Source organism: Hippocampus zosterae, chromosome 16 (assembly GCF_025434085.1).
Source record: "Hippocampus zosterae strain Florida chromosome 16, ASM2543408v3, whole genome shotgun sequence".
NCBI lineage: Eukaryota > Metazoa > Chordata > Actinopteri > Syngnathiformes > Syngnathidae > Hippocampus > Hippocampus zosterae.
The window spans coordinates 4,218,305-4,237,473 of NC_067466.1; the positions used below are offsets into that span (position 1 = coordinate 4,218,305).

The 19,169-nt window shown below is 41.8% G+C and overlaps 1 protein-coding gene and 1 long non-coding RNA gene across 2 annotated transcripts in view; one reads left to right on the top strand and one right to left on the bottom strand.

The window, feature by feature from the left end:
• Window positions 1-4,872: 4,872 nt before the first annotated feature.
• The window catches only part of pknox2 (pbx/knotted 1 homeobox 2), a 135,789-nt gene continuing 121,492 nt past the window's right edge, over window positions 4,873-19,169 (bottom strand). The window contains exons 14-17 of the mRNA XM_052047667.1: window positions 11,232-11,424; window positions 8,019-8,161; window positions 6,963-7,177; window positions 4,873-6,120 (exon numbers count right to left, since the gene is read on the bottom strand). Coding sequence (XP_051903627.1) covers window positions 5,277-6,120; window positions 6,963-7,177; window positions 8,019-8,161; window positions 11,232-11,424 — 1,395 coding nt within the window. The 3' untranslated portion in view covers window positions 4,873-5,276. The remainder of the gene's footprint in view (window positions 6,121-6,962; window positions 7,178-8,018; window positions 8,162-11,231; window positions 11,425-19,169) is intronic.
• Window positions 16,704-17,625, top strand: LOC127587838 (uncharacterized). The gene is made up of 3 exons (XR_007958873.1): window positions 16,704-17,078; window positions 17,240-17,353; window positions 17,455-17,625. It is a non-coding gene; the product is annotated as an uncharacterized LOC127587838 (long non-coding RNA).

A 19,169-nucleotide genomic window follows, 5' to 3' on the forward strand; every position in this document is an offset into this window, starting at 1 on the left:
TACATCGTAAGTGACAGAAAAAGATTTACTAGCTTTGACAGTACGTTTCGAGGCTCATTCCCGCAGACCTTGCTGATGGAACACGTTGCGGTGGACGGCTCCAGGTAGAGGAACGGCAATGATACATCTCCTAAACGATGAGGGAATGCACAGAGCACAATTGCTTGACTCCATACCAGTGGTCCTCAACTAGAAATGCTGTCGGTCCACTTTTTTTTTTTTTTTAATAATAATACCAAGGTCCGGTCCCATGCACGGCGGTCATGGGGAGCAGAGCTATATGCCCATTTAGTATGGTCAAGCCAAGCTTATACAAATCAACACTCCACACAACCAACCAATAATGGGGTGCATGAAAATAACAATTATTCACTTTGCCAGTACACAACAAATAATGAGAGGTATTGTGTTGAGGCACAGGAACTCTTTTATTTTGTTAAGTTGTGCCTGATTAATAATAGAAATAGCCCTTGTAGGGAAATAAGACATTTTTACTTTAACTTTAACGCATATGTATGGCCACACCTTCAGTTCAGAGGAGCCAATCAGCGCATCGTTATCACCGACATGCCCTGCTCAGCCAGGGTCTCCAGTGAGTCAAACATGAACACACAAAGTCGCGCTGCCGCGGTCCTCTGCATTGCATCTGTTAGTGCACGAAAAGAATACAACGGGTAATTTTAACAAGCGATCGCGGTAATGCGCAGATTATAGTCCACAAATATAACATGTATAACGTCAAAATCACTTTATAAATTATTATTTTATACAATTTGCCGAGGGTCCGGACAGAGGAGGTCGGCGGTCCGGTCGTGGATCGCGGTCCGCCAGTTGAGGAAGAGGGCTCTATACCATACATGCCTTCATATCCCCACAACATTTTTTTCCAAGTGTCCACAGGAACTGACAAAGGAGCAACACAAACTTTCAAGCAAAGAGAAAGCCACGTGGTCACTAAAGATGGTAACAAGTTTATCATTCGTGAATATGAAAAACTGTATTACCTACATACTGTTAATGATAATCACCATTTTAAAGTCTGTATGACGTCCAAACCTGGCATGAGATTCTCGCACATTGTAATTTTGACCATGTCCTCCAACTCCTAAGTGTGGTAAAAAGGTATGGACGTCAAGGAGAATGCAGTGAAGCCAGATCAGATGTGTGAAGTCCGTACACAAGGTAAGTTAATTCAAACAAGGAGTAGGGAGCCAGTCGACAAAGAGACGACGTAAGGAGAGAGACAACAAAAAAATCGAGACATAGTGAAACTGTATTGTTATGCTGGCATTCCTTTATTTTGAGGGCCTGACTTCATGCCCATGATGTCTGAGTGTTGCTGAGCAGCCCAAAATTTCATTGTTGCCTTGAGTTGTGAATAAAAGCTTGCATTTTGGAATATGCCTTGCTTTCTGTTGAATCACTTCAAAGTGCAGTATGAATTCAAATATTGTTTATTCATAAAACCATAAATACACATTTTCAATTCACATCATCATTTGACTGATTTTACCGAAGTTAACACGAAAGCAAGTACAATTCTATATAAGCGCACGTTTCTCTATTTTACTTAAACTTGCACCCATAAATGCCGAAGTCATCATTTTTTTTCTGTCTTCACATTGCAATCAATGTGACCAGTTATTCTCGAGCAAATGAGAGACAATGATAAACATGCAAAAAAAAAAAAAAATCCAAACAAGTTGGCAATGATAAATTAGCTACAACATGAATCTTGAGACAGCTTATATTTTTATTACATACTTCGTGGATAAACTGTTGATTCAGGGGCATATATTCCCATTCACGCTTAATTAATCTTAATTATTTTTTTTTTACACACTTTCAAAATGCGGGGATTCTCCTATCCAGACTTCTGTCCCAAATCATCATCAAGATACATGACCTGGTCCTCTCTTTCATCTTACTGGTCCTCCACATAATCCTCAGCATGTCTAGTTGAGTAATGACGTCTGATTTCTTCAGCTCCACAACTTTCTCCGTGCTTTCAAGACATGTGCAAGGAAACCCCTTGCGCTCCACTACATAAAACGTTCCGTCTCCCATTTTCCTTGAACTGGGCTGTTCTCGTCAACAACCTTTCTCTTCATGGCAGGTTTTGAAAAAGACATCACTGTGGGCGATTGACAGGATATATTTACTTTTCACACCTTGCTTGAGAATTACGTTTTGCTAAAAGCTGTCATGAGCCTGACTGATGAGAGCCCAAAAGTGAATGACATGAAAACAAGAACTACAAAATAGACATGGCAAAATAGGTGGGCATTTAACTTTAGTGTCAAATAGGGGGCTGCAAAATATCATCTGGTGGGCTGCAAGTTTGAGACTCCGACCGCAAAAGTAATTCAATCAGAATACTGTGCCCATGACCATGTTTGAAAAGTCAAAGAGTGTTGATCAGCCGTTGTTGTGAAACCATCGTGTCAAGCAACACATGCGGGAGAGTCACTTTTAACAGATTTTGACTGGCATAGATCAAAATTCAAAATATTTTTAATTCTTCAAACTGCCACCGTAGTTGGCAGCTGTCGGTTAGAGTTCTTCAAGAGCTTTGCTTTTTCTTTTTGTCTTTTGTTTTGTCATGTCGTGTTTGTTGTCCTTTGTGTGGAGCCGATGTGGATTTTTTTTTCAGCATTTTGGCCACGACATTCGTCACAAGAGAAGAATGTGCTTAATGAGTGCGCCTTCTCTGCAGCACGCGTGTACCAGCACTGATTTGGATTTTGACTGGGAGAAATGTGCTATCTGACTGTCACTCCTGGACAGCCCCAGGGCGATTCTGATTTTAGTGCCTGTCATGGGCAGCATTTTTCACAGCCCCGTTTTGCTCAGCGGAGATGTTGGACACTGTTGGACAGTCTGCGTTAGTGTGGCTGAATGGATGGCTGCTAAGCTGAGGATGAGGAGAGAGGAGTGTCATCGTAGAGCGCAAATGCGTATTTGGAGCTACTGGGAGTCACCACTTGGAATTGAAGCAGATTTATATGGGACAAGAGAAGTAAACCGAACCAATCTCTTTTTTTTTTCGGCGTAAACTTAGCTTGTAGGTGACGTGTGCACATTTTGAGCATGACGTCTCTGATCCACTGGTGAAGGGACGCTTTGATTCTCTTCTCTTTGATCTAGTACTACTTCAACCAACAAAATGTAGGCAGGAATAGTGGTTTAAAATTGAATGACTGTCCGTGTCTGATGTCATGTGTTATATTATTTTGTTATTCTAACTGTTAAAGCGCTTTGTTACAACTGCAGCTTTTGTGAGTGCTGTATAAATAAAGTTGTATAAATAACAAACAAATGGTTCAAAATCTAATTTATGGCACAATCACAATATCTGTGATGGCCGCTTTTAAAACTTTAAGCCCCCCCCGCCCCCCGACCTCTCCCCGCCCCCCATCAGCATGTGGATATGGTGAGTGGCCGGTGATGGCACTCACCATCCATCAGAGAGCAGACAAAATGACTCAGAGCATGCAAAATGATGTTTGACCCTCACAGGACGCTGTATTTAATGTACCGTATTATCCGCACTATAGGGCGCACCAAAAATTCTTCCATTTTCTTAAAAGCTCACCGAGCACCTTAAAATGTGGTGCGTCTTGTGTATGGTCATTATGGTAATAGTCGACTGCAAGATAGCTCCTTCCTGGAGACCTGCTTCCAATGTTGTAACTTGCTTTTGGTTCAGTGAACAGTGTCACTGCTTTATTAAATAAGTTTGTGTTGCAGATCCGAAAAAAAGGAGAGCTGTGGTGTTACAGTATTTTTTAAAACAGTCTCAACAAATACAGGTACGTCTTTGTCTCTCTCCGTGCCTTCTTCCGTTCGACTCGAGAGGCGTTCAAGACTGCCTCCAAAAAACCAAACTGACGATTACTTCAATGAAACTACAAAAATTGAAAATAATACATGAAAAACTGAAAAGCATGCAAGGATATCACAAAATAAATTCTATAGCCCCCCCTACAGAATTTATATTGTGATTTCATCATTTGTGAATACAAAATAAAGGAATAAATAACTACTACTGACATTTGATCGTACTGTGGAGCTACAATCAAGGAAATGCCAATGCATTTTTCGGAGGTGGTCATGAACGGCTCTCGAATTGCCCGGAAAAAAAGAAGATAGGGAGACGGACAAAGACGCACCTGTATTTGTTGAAAAAAAAAGAGAGCTGTGTTGTTGTTTTTTTAAACGCAGACTTTATTCATGGTTTTCACAGTCTCAACAAATACAGGTTCTGTACGTCTTTGTCCGTCTCCGTGCCTTCTCTTCCATTCCACTCGAGAGGCGTTCATGGCCATCTCCGAAAAAAATATTAATTATTACTTCAATTAAACCACGAAGAAAATCAAGCAAGGAAATCACAAAATAAATTCTGAAGGGGGGGGGGGGGGGACCTGGAATTTATTTAGCGATTTCCTCGGTTGATTTTCAGTTTTGATGCATTATTTTAAATTTTCGTAGTTTCATTTAAGTACAGTAAGAGTTAACTTAAATTTTTCAGAGGCGGTCATGAACGCCTCTCAAGTTGAACGGACCCCTCTCGAGTTGAATGGAGGGAGCATAGCATCATCTAGTAGAGGCATTGTAGATTGCGCCTTATAATGCGAAGCGTCCAATGTATGAAACATTTTTACAAAATAGCCATTCATTGAAGGTGCGCCTCATAATCCAGTGCGTCTTTTAGTGCGGAAAATACGGTAATGAATGTTAAAGACAAAAAAAAACAAACAAACATGACTACCTTTCTGACAGAACACTCATTTCATGGTCACTTCACCCAGAATGGGCATTTTTCATGAAGGTGCAATGATGAGAGAATCTCTGCATCCCCCCCCCCCCCCCCCCCCAAAAAAAGTGTGCCGCTGCGCACCTTTTCTGACTCAAGCACATGGGAGAATATGCCCCTTCAAGTATCCAAAACCTTTCTCCCCCAGCTTTTCACAATGATTCAGTCCATAAGAGGCCTAGTATTTACTAAACGGTGCAGTCTCCTTCAACTCATGGTACCCCTGGTGGTTTGGCTCTGTGAAGAGACAGAGAGGTTGTTAGAACGACTACAAATCCATCCCTCCCACATTCACCATTAGTTTTCACTCTGACTAATAGAGGTGATTCAGTATGGAAATGTGGAAAGCTCATAAAGCATCAAAATACAAACTAAAAATTGTGCAGAACAATGATCGCCATTAACAGACTTGCATGTAATGTGAACTTTTTTTTTTTTAGAACCTTGACAGTTGTCAAGTTCACTTAATGATTTTCTGTACATCCCAAATGATGTAGGTGAAAATAGCCACTAGTAGGATACGTTTAAGTGTGTAGATCAGTGTTACGGTACCAAAACTCATATTCTCTTCCACCATTGGCCTCTGTTCATTGCAGTTTACAATTCTTCCCTGCGCCGCTCCCAGAATAGTCATGATATCCACGAGGTTAAACTTCCCTTCCTCTTTGGCTTCCTGCACCTCCTCGGCCAACTCCATTTCGGCCTCCTCCCGTTCTTCCAACTCCTCTTGGCTCAGCAGTGCGTTCAGTCCTTGTCCCGCTGTCGTCTTACCAACCATGGGCGGTGCCAGAGAGCACAAAGCTCGAACCTTCCCATATGACTTGAGGTGTGCGACATTCGCCCGCAGGAAGAGCAGGAGCACATTGAGATCATTCAGGGGACATCCTAGCCTGCGTTTGTTGAGAACATCTAGGGCTGGAAGGACCTCATATACGGAGATGAAGGTGGTGTCCCAAACGAAGAGCCGGATAACACTGAAGAGGACAATTGGTGCCAACAGAACATAGATGGCCCCATTAGCCACGCTGATCACCTGAAAGACCAACTGGCCGATCATTTTACATTGAACCAGCTCAGGAATCCAGTTCTGATCCCGTAGCATGCCGCTACGCACAAAACAGCTGAACTCATCCTGCAGAAAAGCGGACAGGTGGAAGTAGGCCAGGTAAAGACAGGCAGCTGTCATGAAGGTCAGCAGGAGGAAGCCTCGCAGGAAAAGCATGCTCACGAGGAAGTAGGAGTTTTGCTTGCATTGCATGTATCTCTCCAGGAGGGGATACTCAAAGTACCGCTTCCTCTTCGCTCTGTGCGGGAACAAAAAGAGAAGAACGTGAGCACTTCCACTTCAATGTTCATACAGCTGCTCATGAGTCCTCGTGGGAAATGAGGACATTCTATATTTAACTTGAATGAGCTGCTTACCGCATTACCCACAGGAGGCTTCTATAAAGACTCTTTCGCCTAATTTTGCGAAAACGTTACCTTATTGTTACTCAAGTACATTGAATTAGGTAGAAAGAGATGACACTTTTGCTTCAGCCATCTTTCCACAAAATAATTCACGTATTGAATGAAAAGAGAATAATCTTCATCATTTGGCCACCTTTTGCAAAGCATTTTCTGTATGGAGTGGAAAATTTTAATATGACCTTTATTAATCACAGTCGCAACAAAAAGAAAAAAATAACTTCATGAGCTTTGCCCATGAATTTGAAAATACCCTCATTTTGTTGATAATGCAATGTTTAGTTTACCTTAGAGATAACAGATTTTGGCATAACTGAAATTTCTACTGATTTCTGCTGACTTTGGTAGATGCATTTTTTCTTCTTTGAAGGCACTGTGCCCCAATGCACAAAATGATGTTCATATAGACATGGTTGAATGAGAATTTGACTGGCTTTGCACAAGCCTTGACATCACCCTCATTAAACAACTTGAAGAATGAACCAGAGCTGTAATTGGGAGTCATTCTGCTATGGATGAATGGTGAAAAATCCTAAAGACACACTCTGTAATTTTAGAGGTCTTCCGAGAAGCTGTTTCAGTTGCTGAGAGGAATCCCAGTTCTTATTTTCGTTCATTTTTGATTCCTGTATTTACAAGTCAACCAATTTAACAAAGGCACCGGGTCATTATTTCCTACCTCTGCAGCTCTGCCTGAAACGTTAACGGGTTCTTGGTGTTCTGACGCATATCAAGGATGCTCTGAGCCAATCGGACTGAGCGGTTGTACGATTTATCCAGTTCGTCAATGACGAAGAGCAAGTCTGAGCCCAGGGAAGGCACAACAAGCTGGCGCCAGATAAGAGCCGGCAGATACATTAACACCGCCATAGCCAGGAGAGAATACGGGAACATCTAGAGAAAGAGTGACAGACAGAAAATGGAAGAAGACTCAAAATGGTGGGCAGCAAAAGCAACAACAATTTCTTTACAGTATGTTATAGCAGTGGTCTCAGACCCCCAGGCCGCAGACCGGTACCGGTCCGTGGGTAATTTGGTACCGGGCCACAGAGATAGAATAAATAACTTACATTACTTCCGTTTTATTTATTTTGGAATCTGAAAGATGTTTTAATTTGAAAAATTACAGGATTCTCTGTCACTCTTGACGCAGGTTAAGGCGCGCTTCTCGGTCACGTGATAGGTTACCGCTAAAATGAAACGTGGGAGATAGAAAAGCGAGTAAAAAAACAAACGTCTTTGGAAAGTTTCTTTGAGAAGGGGACAGAAGAGGAGCCTACGACTTTCAAGAAAAAGAAGGCTACATTTGCTAAACAGTATCAGGAGTCCTACTTAAAATACGGATTTATCTCAACGGGAGATTCCCACGCACCAAGCCCACTGCATAATATGCTGCGATGGTGAGTCGTATTTTTCATGCACTTGTATATTTGCGGTGTATCTTATTTTGAAGGCACGTTTATTAAACGTTACTATAGCGACCAGAGAGTGTTGCGGCCAGATAGGACGTTTCTTATGTCGTGATTCGTGTTAATTATGTTTTTTAAAAATGCTAGTTTTCATGCATGTCACATCATATAATTTTGTTGTATTTATCCGCCACACATTAAAGGCCGGTCCCTGAAAACATTATTGGACATTAAACCAGTCCGTGGGGCAAAAAAGGTTGGGGACTGCTGCGTTATAGTACTGAACAGTCAGCTTCATAATGAATGAATGAATGAATTTCACCCACTTTGTGTACCCAAAGGGAGCGCTCCTCAAAGTTGCCATTGCTGTCAAACTCGTGATGCATGAGGGAGTCCCAGCAATATGTATCAACATAGCTGGCCTGCTTCATTGTGAAATTGCTAGGAGGAAAACAGCTGATCTGCGGCCCTGCGGGAAAACAAACCAACAAAAATAAAACAACGTTATCAGTAGTGTAATCTGCTCATATGGGAATTTATATTTTGAAAGTGTGCTGACATTATAAGCACAAACCTGACAAATGAGCTAATAGACCATTCGATAAGGTTCTCGTTAGGTGTGAAACTATTCAAGCGCGGTTCAATTTGCAAGTAAGAATGATTCAATTCGGTTCCAGTCAATGAGATCACATTGTGATCAATATGGTATGGCTTAATTCGAGAGAGTATGATGCACTGACTTTTGTTGTAATTGAACACACATTTGAATGAAGTTCCCAATAGGGTAAATGTGCCATTTCCTTTAAATATATAGCTCTCCAATAAAAGATGATTCGATACGTAGCTCGATACATTTCAAAGTGGAACGATTGGGTTCGATTCGATAAACTTGTATCATTTACATCAGAAAACGGTTCAAAACATTTTTTTTTGTATTACCTGTTCTTATAACTACCAAATCATTTCAGTGGATAATTCTTCTCTTCCCTCCACTGTGCAGGAAATAAAATAAAAAAGAGATTGTGGCTAACATGAGGCTAACAGTTGGTGTTCTAGCTATTTATATTTTTCATATTAGTGGCTGGATGGTCAGAGATGTATCTGAATACAGTGACGATATATTGAAGTTGACAACACCGGAATCATGTCGCTGCTCTTGTTTTCTTGCACTGCGAACATTTATGTACTTTGTGCGTTAAAATAAAAGCAGTACATCCTTGATGTTTTATCTTGAATTCCCAAAGGCTGCAGAAACTGGACAGGCCGGCTGTGGCCCGCGGGCTCCAATTTGTCCAAATCAAAGCACATTGTGTTGTGGCAAAAGCCCACCTAGTGAATCGCTCCTGAGGCGTAGCACTATTCCGTGACGAGGGGTTCCTTGTTGATGGTGCTAGTGGGTTAGGTGTCCATGACTGAATGTGATGTTGTTGACAAAGACATGTTTTCAAAATGTTTTAACATGTGTAATACTTAAAAAAAGGCTGTATAAACGGTGTGCTAAATGCTGCGCACCATTTTGAAAACCATCTGTGACTACTCCCCAAAATTGTCTTCTTCACCTTGTACTTAGTTGACATTCACACAGCCACATATAATCCAAACAACCCACACCCAGCTGTCATTTCACGACTGTACTCCACCCTTAAACGCAAACTAGGGAGGGAAAACACAAGAGCTGTGCCCCACCAACATTGACTGAGCCTCACAAATTGAAGCATAGGGCATCTATTTTTGAAGCCTAGCCTCCACATATGCTCTGCAGGAACACGCTCTCTCTAATTAAATCTTAGGATGTCAGCTCGTCCAACGCATTAGGAGGAAATGTTACATCGTCTCCATATAAAGCGTACAACATACTTCGAACTAACATTTTCCCAATATACCTGAGCATGCCAACACTGACATGCTTGATATCATCATGATACCTGTGAAAAATGCAAACAAATACAGTCCTTGGATGAATGCATGGTTGTTAATTATTTTTCCCCCGCCGGCAATTAACCGTCTGAAATTCTTGGCAAATGTCAGGCATTGTTAGAAGACATCGCCACGGGGCAAATTTTGTACTCTGGGAAACCAGGCTCTCGCATCAAACTTTTGTGGAACTGCAAAGTTTGGCGTAACTACGAAGACGAGCTAATACATCATTCCTCCACAACAAAGCTCAAACATTACTACTGAAGTAGTCAAAAATCAAACACAACACTGAAATAAATGTCTTCGACATACCTTATCGCACATCCGTGATTGACCAGCCACAAATTTTTTTGAGAGCTTCTCACTGGTCACATTTTTAAAAATCACATCTGTGAAGATGTAATCACAAGGGTTATAATAACGAATACCTCTTGATACCATATGTTCATATCGTCCAAAAGAAGGCCTCTACTGTGCCCAAAACATGTTGAACTGTATGTATTTTGTCCTACATTCACCCCATGCTCATTTTCTAGCCTCACTGAAATTGTCCGAGATTAAAGAGCTGGTCCCTTCTATTGCAAACACCCCACTGCTGCTCACCCCGCCCCATTGACTCCTTGGCTGACTTTCATTTCCATGATGCCCAAAGAACAACAACCGTCGACTATTTCTGGAAAAGGGAGCAGCCTAGAGTGTCAAGAAAACTAGTACTATACACAGTAAATTGTATTGTCATGTTTTAAAGTAGCACTTCATCATCATCAGGCATCTGGGTAACCCTTGGCAAACTTGTAGGGTACATATAGTACAAAAGTGCGTATGGTTGGCACAGCTGCTTTGGCTTACATGAGTTTGATTCCTGGCCAAGGCTGGAGCTAGTCAGTTTTATATCTTTGGCCGATGGTGACAGAACTTTTTTTTTTTAATCCTTCCATGCATCCTGTAACATGATAAGCTCTCCACTGTCGTAACTGCCGTCCCCAAAAGGGTTAAATTGAGTTGTACAGGTTATAGAACAGAATAATGGTGGGAACAAAGTCTGGAAAATATTTATCTTGCTCTATTTTAATATATTTGTGGCTTTCCTATTATCCATTCGTCATGCAAATAATATCAAGACAATGCAATCAAGACACAGGCCAACTCCTTTACAGACTTGACTGTTATTGCCAATAATTGTTGAATAGTGATTGCACTCGTTGTGCAGTGATGTGTTGCCTGTCCGGGGCCCAGATTAAAAGAAAAACAAAGAGGGCTGGGTTGTGTTAGGGAGGGCATCTGGCATACATAAAAAATGTTAAATCATGCAAATGACTTGTTGTGGCAACTCCTTTGGGAGAAGTCAAAGGTCACAAAATTATTCTTTTTTTTAAATCTTGTGGTTTTACATGTACTTTTTTTCACTGCTAACTCATACGGATGGTTACACACTTATTATTTCATCAAGTGTGACTAATTATTACAGGTAAATCATTTGCTTAAGGTTGAATAATGGATCCCACAGTTATAGAGGAGGACGTAATTGGCATGCTTTACAAAAAATAATGAGCACTCATGCATAATTATTATGAGGGACAAAAGCAAACAGAAGGCAAACAAATGGACATAGACTTTCTTACCGAGGGACACCTCACGGGCAAAGGCCATGCAGACCAGCAACAAAGGGAGGCCAACAGATACATATTTGATGACCCTGTCCAAGGGAAGTTCCAGCTCCAGGTGGCTGATCCGGTTTAGCGTGGCACTGTCTGGCAACAGGGCATCAGAGAGCATGGCCTTTGCCGCTTCCTTGGCAATGGACATTTTGAATACCTAATATGTCAAAACATGCAGGATAATCATGTTATCTGGTATGTTGCGTAGGTCCATAAAGGTCCATTTTTGAAACATGAACAAGATACATTTTTTACAGCACATGCCAAGTTTAGGCAAAACAACCACTTACTGTATGTCTTCCAGCTTACTCCAGTGGTGCGCAGAAAAAGTAGTTGCAAAGCAAGAGCTTTGGACAGTATTGGAAGGTGCCTTATGTATTCTGGGCGTGTTTTCGGGAAATGAGAGGTTGGAATTAGTTTGAACCAGATTGAGCCAGGCCCAAGCCTAATTACAGAGAACACATTTGGGAGCATGCACCCACCCAGATGGTCCTGACTCCAGCAGACCTTCCACTACATTTCGCCAGGCTATGCAATTATATGTGTGTGTAAATGTGCATGTTTCTTTGGCCCAACCCTACTTTTGAAGCACTTCCTTCAAACAAGTGAGTCAATGCCAGTGTTTGACTAAGGCTCTACCATTTGCGAGACTATTTTTACATTGTGCAGGCCAGAATCTCTTTCTCTTATATGAAGTTTTCAGTACATGTGTCAGAAAAACTCAGACTGGGCAAAAAAAAAAAAAATCAATTTGATTGAATGAATATGACATGCATGCTATGAAAGCATGACAAATGACAAGATATTCTGACAAGAAATTGGGCCAAGCAACAATCTGTCCGTGGCTGGAAACTAACTTCGATTGTCGCTGCTCCAGGCATAGCAATTTCCTTGTTTTCATCTTTTCTTTCAGAGAGGATGCACCCTGTGACTTCTATATGATGCCGTTTTTAACAATGCCGTTTACTCGCCGTAGGGAGAAGTGAGACCACTGTCGGTCATCTTATGCTACCGCTCGCTTTGAGAGGCTCTCATTACTCTATACAGCGATCTCATGTAAAACACAAACTGTGTTATCAGCTAAAAAACAAATGTGTATGAATGTGTATGTGTACACAAACACACACACACACACATTCACACACTATTACCACATGCACACTGTCTTCACCTGCATCGATGAACATCCAGTGTACGGATATCGAAAAGGTGACCTTCTACAAGTACCTGGGTGTTCTTCTTCATAATAAACTAGACTGGTCGAACAACACGGACGCTCTTCCTGCTCAGTAAGCAGGTATTTTGGAGTTCAAGGGTCACTCCTGAAGACCTTCTATGACTCTGCTGGTCAGGCAGTATCTCGGCCCGTGACAGAAAGAGACTGGAGCGACTGGTCAGGATGGTCAGTTCTGTCCTGGGTTGCTTCCTGGACACTCTGGAGGAGGTGGGCAACAGGAGGATGCTAGCCAAGCTAAAGGCTATGAAGGACAGACCCTCCCACCTCCTCCAGGCCACCCTGACAGCACTGGGCAGCTCCTTCAGCCAGGGACTGATACATCCACGCTTCAAGGAGGAGCAGTACCGCCCCTCGTTCCTGCCGACTGCTGTCAGGCAATTGAATAGACAGACCTGATAACCTGGACTCACCCCCCCACTCACCCATTTTTAATATGTGTATATTTATATTTTATAATTTATATTTATTTATATATTTTTTGTTCTTACACACACACACGCACACACACACACACACACACACACGCACACACTCACACACACACACACACACACACTTGTTCTTCTACTTCTCCCTTTCATAATTTTGCAGCTGTAAATTGGGAATTTGTCCATTGTGAGATAAATAAACGTTTTTTCATATTATCTTACATACATCCTGAATTTAGGGGAAAAAAGTTAAGTAAATGTAATCTCTCTCAAAACAGAGTGTCATGTTGCTGTTCTTGTATGTCTCCAGCAGGTGGTAGTCAAAGGCCCTCCCTTCAGTGTGCACACCTGCTGCCAATGTTCTTAACAATTGCCATGGATTGAAGGACTGTCAAGATGTCAACCCTTTGTCGGATTTTTCCTCACTTCATTCATGACTTTGTCTCAGAGTGTTGAATTCTCTAGACCAGGTGTCACCAACATTTTTGAGGGTGAGAGCAACTTCATGTGTACCGATTGTGTGAAGGGCTACCAAATTGATACACGTCTGAAATAACATATTTGTCCAAAATACCTTCAATAATATGAGGATGTGTTATTTTTAATACTTGATGATTTAAATTGTCAGACTTTGATCGTGTTTCGAAATGTCTCACAGTACTGCCAATGTTTGCATTTTTAAATCATAATTTCTACTAGCAAATCACAATGTCCAGGCACTGGCGGGCTACTCAAGTGGTCTTCACGGGCTACCTGGTGCCCGCGGGCACCATGTTGGTGACCACTGCTCTAGACCATAGGTATCAAACTCAGGTCCTGGAGGGCCGTTGCCCTGCATGTTTTCCAAGTCTCCCTGTTCCAACACACCTGATTCAAATGATCAGATCATTATCAAGCACTGCGCAAGCCTGAACTTGAACATGTTACTTTGAATCAGGTGTGTTGCAACAGGGAGACTTGGAAAACATGCAGGACAGCGGCCCTGCAGGACCTGAGTTTGACCCCTGTGATGTAGAGCAGGGGTCCCCAAACTTTTTCCTGTGAGGGCCACATAACAACTTTTCCCTTCTCTGATGGGGGGCCGATGTCAGTTTGTAACATCAGCGATCGTAGGGGAGCTTAAAAAAATTATTGTTTCCCAGAAAGCCACACATAACCAAATAACCCTTTCCAGGTTCTTTACAGAAAAAAGTCAGGAAACAAATAATAACAGTATTAATGAAATAAATAATAACTAAATAACCCTCTCTGAATTCTTCACAGAAAAAACAGGAAATAAATAATACCTAAACAACTCTCTCTTTTTATAGCCCCTTGAAATCCACAAAAAAAAAGAATTCTGCCATATACGAGAACACCACCTATCTTGTCTTGTTTATGTCTGCTATCGTCTTGTTCTACAAATTGATCTGAGACACAACTAAAACACTGAAACATTCTATGGTGTGTAAAACTATGTGACTTTGATTTCAACCCTATTTGTGTCATGGGTCATTTTGCCCCGAAGAACACCTTTGTACTCTTTTTTTGTACAGCTTCCATGGAAATGTGAATAAAACATTTCAATTTTTCTGCAGTTGGGGACAATCTAGGAAAAGTCATAAAATTTCAAGTTAGAAAAATGATCATTTAGGGGGGGTTTGGGGCGTTTTTAACACAGTGACGGGTCATTTTGACCCGAGGACAACAGGAGGGTTAGAGGGCTGGGTCAAACATGCCCGGATATGGCCCGCGGGCCGTAGTTTGGGGACACCTGCTCTAGACGATCTTTCTAGTTCACGGCTCGTTTTCGGTTTTGTCAAAGTAAGTGTTTTTGTTGCTAAGCTTAGACTCGGTTTTGTATCCTTTGTGTCTTGGTTCTTTTCTTGTCTTTTCATGACAAGCTATTTCCGTTCATATTTTCCTCCTTGCCTTTATCAGGCGTTTTTTTGTTATTTATTATTTTATGAAAATTAATAACCTTTTATTGATTGATGAACACTTAATTGACATTAAACATAATTGACATTATGCGCCAGCTTGAGTGACACTGTAGGCAAGGTTGGAAAAGTGTCTTGCCCAAGGATACATGACTCAAGACAGACCCAAAATCGAACAGTGGACCCTCCGGTTAACCAGATGAGTCGCTCTACCTCTGACACATATCAGATATGCAACATTTTCTTCCTGATAAATCTCTCCCAGCGTTTGCCTTTTTAAACGATCACGTATATGCCATTTCCAGAAAATCACATCACTTGTGGGCTATTTTTGGAAAAGTCCCGCAAGCTACTGATGTGGTCTTTGGAGGCAACACAAATTCTTATTTTTCAACGGGGACCGTCTCATTATTGTTATTATGTACTGTATGTTATGTTTTTTTAATGATTGTGCTTTTCTGAAGGGCCCTGTAGTGCAATTGGTGTACATTCATTCATTCATTCATTCATCTTCCTAACCGCTTGATCCTCACGAGGGTCACGGGGGTTGCTGGAGCCTATCCCAGCCGTCTCCGGGCAGTAGGCGGGGGACACCCTGAATCGGTTGCCAGCCAATCGCAGGGCACACAGAGACGAACAACCATTCACACTCACACCTAGGGACAATTTAGAGTGTTTAATCAGCCTGCCATGCATATTTTTGGAATGTGGGAGGAAACCGGAGCACCCGGAGAAAACCCACGCAGGCCCGGGGAGAACATGCAAACTCCACACAGGGAGGCCGGAGCTGGAATCGAACCCGGTACCTCTGCACTGTGAAGCCGACGTGCTAACCACTGGGCTACCGGGCCGCCGGCAATTGGTGTACAATCAAATGGAAATAGTTGGGTTTTTTTTTTCTGGCCACTGATGTTTTCTTTGAAGAATGGTGGACATTTTTAGAAAAATACTGCCAGTTCATGTAAACTTATGAGCAAGACTGTATGTATCATCCTGATTATTTTCATGTTTTGCTTTCTGGTCTTCCCATGTCTCGTATTAAAAGCCTGCAGCGAGACTACGCCTGTAAAATGTGATCATATTAGCTTCTATTAGGCTTCTGGTCGGCCTGAGATCAGATTTTAAGTGTTTACGACTTGACTGTAAGATACTACCGAGCTTAGACGTGGATGGTATGAAATTTCTTGAATTTCACTGGAAAAAAAGACACAAGTGATGGTGTTTGGTCTCAGTGGCCTTTGTCCATCCCATCCTTTAGACTTGGCCCCCTGGGCTCTTTATCTTAAGCCAACAGCCTTGAACTTGGGTCTTAAACTGGACATTGATTTTAAATTGGACCGGCAAATTGGTGCCTTTGTTGAATCCAGCTTCTTTCATCTTAGGCAGCTAGCTAAAGTAAAACCTCTTGTTTCTCATGAGCACTTTGAAACATTAATTCATGCCCTCGTCACATCCCGGCTGGATTACTTTCATGCACTTTACAATGGAGTCAGCCAATCCTCCATTACGCATCTCCAGTTGGTCCAGAATGCTGCTGCTCGCCTCTTGACTGGTACTCGTAAGAGGGAGCACATAACTCCTACTCTGGCATCTCTTCACTGGCTCCCTATACATTTCTTTTTAAGCGGACTTTGGTACGCACCTGCGGCCAATCTGTAATTTGTAAACTCTTTATTTAAGGTCTCTTCTGCTATGCACCTGTGTCGGAGTATTGTTTCTGGTATTGCTAGTGATGGGTCCAGCGACACCGATGCATTGACACATGCGCCGGGCTCACAGAGCAAACCACGTGTCGATGCATGTGCTGGCTCATTACGTCACGTGATTGACACGTGAACTGCGTTGACACAGTCCAGGCTGCTAATTGACACATCGACTGTGTTGACACAGTCCAGGCTGCTAATTGACACATCGGCTGCGTTGACACAGTCCAGGCTGCTAATTGACACGTGAACTGCACCTGCATCGGCTGCTTGGCACAGTACAGGCTGCGCCACTTAGTCCAGGGGGCGTCGACTCAGTGCAGAGGGCGTTGACGCAGCAAAAGCCCGCCACACAGTGTTTATAAGGAACACCTGCCGAAACAAGCCAGACCTCACTCACGCTCGCTTGTCGAAGCTCGTGTCAGTGCAGACTTCGTGTTCGTGCCTTGCCTTCCTTGCCGATTATGGAGCAGAGACGCAAATCATCCGCCGTGTGGGACCATTTTGATGTCCTGGAGAATAAGGTATTATTTATTTATTTATTCAAATCGCCTTCTGTCGCCGAGAGCCTATCGGCGAGAGGCACTCGCCGAGTGCCTCTCAGATTATTGACGTGTTGTACCATTCTAATCCGAATACACTTCAAGGTAACTCTTAGTTACTTCTTATTCACATTTCATTACAGGTGAAATGTCGAATTTGCCAAGTCAATTCGCCAACAGAAGCACCTCCACCATGCTGAGGCATTATCGGGCCAAGCATGAGAATGAAGTTCGCGATACACCCGGTATTACGCCAGGTATACAAACGTTCACTCATCTTTTCACGGTTGCTATGTTGATGATTAATTGACAATCAGTAATTATTGGTTGACTCTCCACTCCATGTTTGACACTCAAGGTTCCAGGAAGCAGCTGTACTGGAAGGACCAACACACTTCTTTCCCAAACCTCTCCCACCTCGCAAAGGAGTTCCTTTGTACGCCAGCCACATCCATCCCTTGTGAGCGTGTGTTCTTCACAGCAGGAGAAATTGCTTGTAAAAGACTCAACCGGCTGAAGTTTAAAACTTTGGAGCATCTTATTTTTCTCAATAAACATGTGAAATCAAAGCCCACAAGCATCCTCATTCAAATGATCTTCACATTATTTGAACACATTGAATGTTGCAAAATGAATGAATGCATGGATGTGAATGATATTGTATACACTTCATCAAATCGATGAATGACCTTATGAAAATGTCTTGGAACAGTTGTAGATGCAAAACCGTGCTGGCAGCTACATAATAGATAATAAAAGAAAAATATCCCAAACCATAGGGATCCTCCCAAAACTAAGGATGTGCTGAATAAGAAATCCTTGTACACACTTTTATTACTTCCATATTTGACCTATTGTGTGGAAATATGGGGAAATGCCAGTAAAACACTGTTCTGATTGCTTTGTATTGTAGTTTTAAAACAATCACTGGCTCCAAATAGACGGAACCCACAAATCCACTGTTTATCAAATTAAACAATGAAATCTCATGACCTGGTTGACTTCAAAATCGCCCAATCAATGTACAAAGCACACAATAACCTCCTTTGCCAAAACATCCAGAAGCTTTTTAAAATTCGAGAAAGTTGTCATAATTTAAGGGGTACTAACCTATACAGAAGAATCCAAAACACGAACAAACATCACGCAAAGGAGTGTATCTGTAATAGGTGTAAATCTGTGGAATGATTCTGAAACGGACCAGTAAAATGAGTAACTCTCTTGCTGAGATTAAAAATGAATTTGAGAGTAGTACAAGACAACTACACAAATCAGAATTAAGCTAATAAATTCGATACACCCATGAAATATAGCAATACATTGATGAGATTATTTAATATATTAATGAAATGTAGCATCCATTATGAATATGAGAAAATCGACATGTACTTGTGCTCCAATGAGTATGTACTGTATATACAAACCTAAAGTTGTAAAAATGTATAAGTACAGCATACATAAGGGTAAAAGCATTTGTTGATATGTAGACTTTCTTTTCTATTTTGAAAAATGATCAATTCATATATAAGAAGGGGTAGGACTCTAGGGTTTTTTTTACTTCTTTCTACTCCTTTGAACACATATTTGTGATGATGACTATTTTCTTTTCCTTTTTTTATATCTTACATTCACTTTTTGCCAATTTATTACCGAATTGTATATTATATTATATGTTCAATATACAAAAAAATTATCAGTCAGTTCAGTCTGTTGAGTGGGTTGGATGCAGGGATCTTGAAGGTCCAGCAGGTGGCAGTGATCAGTGACACAGTATCAGCACAGTATCAACACAGTGTGTCAGTGTGTCGACACGCCTCATGAGGCCTCATGGACCCATCACTAGGTATTGCTATTCTCGCTGCTCATGGAATATTTTGCGAGTGACCTTGTCGTGTTTCGCGTTTTGCACTCTTGGTACACCTGCTTTTTGTAAGTACGATTTTGGTTTTGTGATTTGGCTTTTCGCTCGCGTGTATTTTGATACATCGTTATAGTTTGTATTGGCGGTCTTTAATTTTCTCCCTTGCCTTTTGTGCATGCGCTTTTTGTTATTCGTTTATGTTCTCTCTGGTA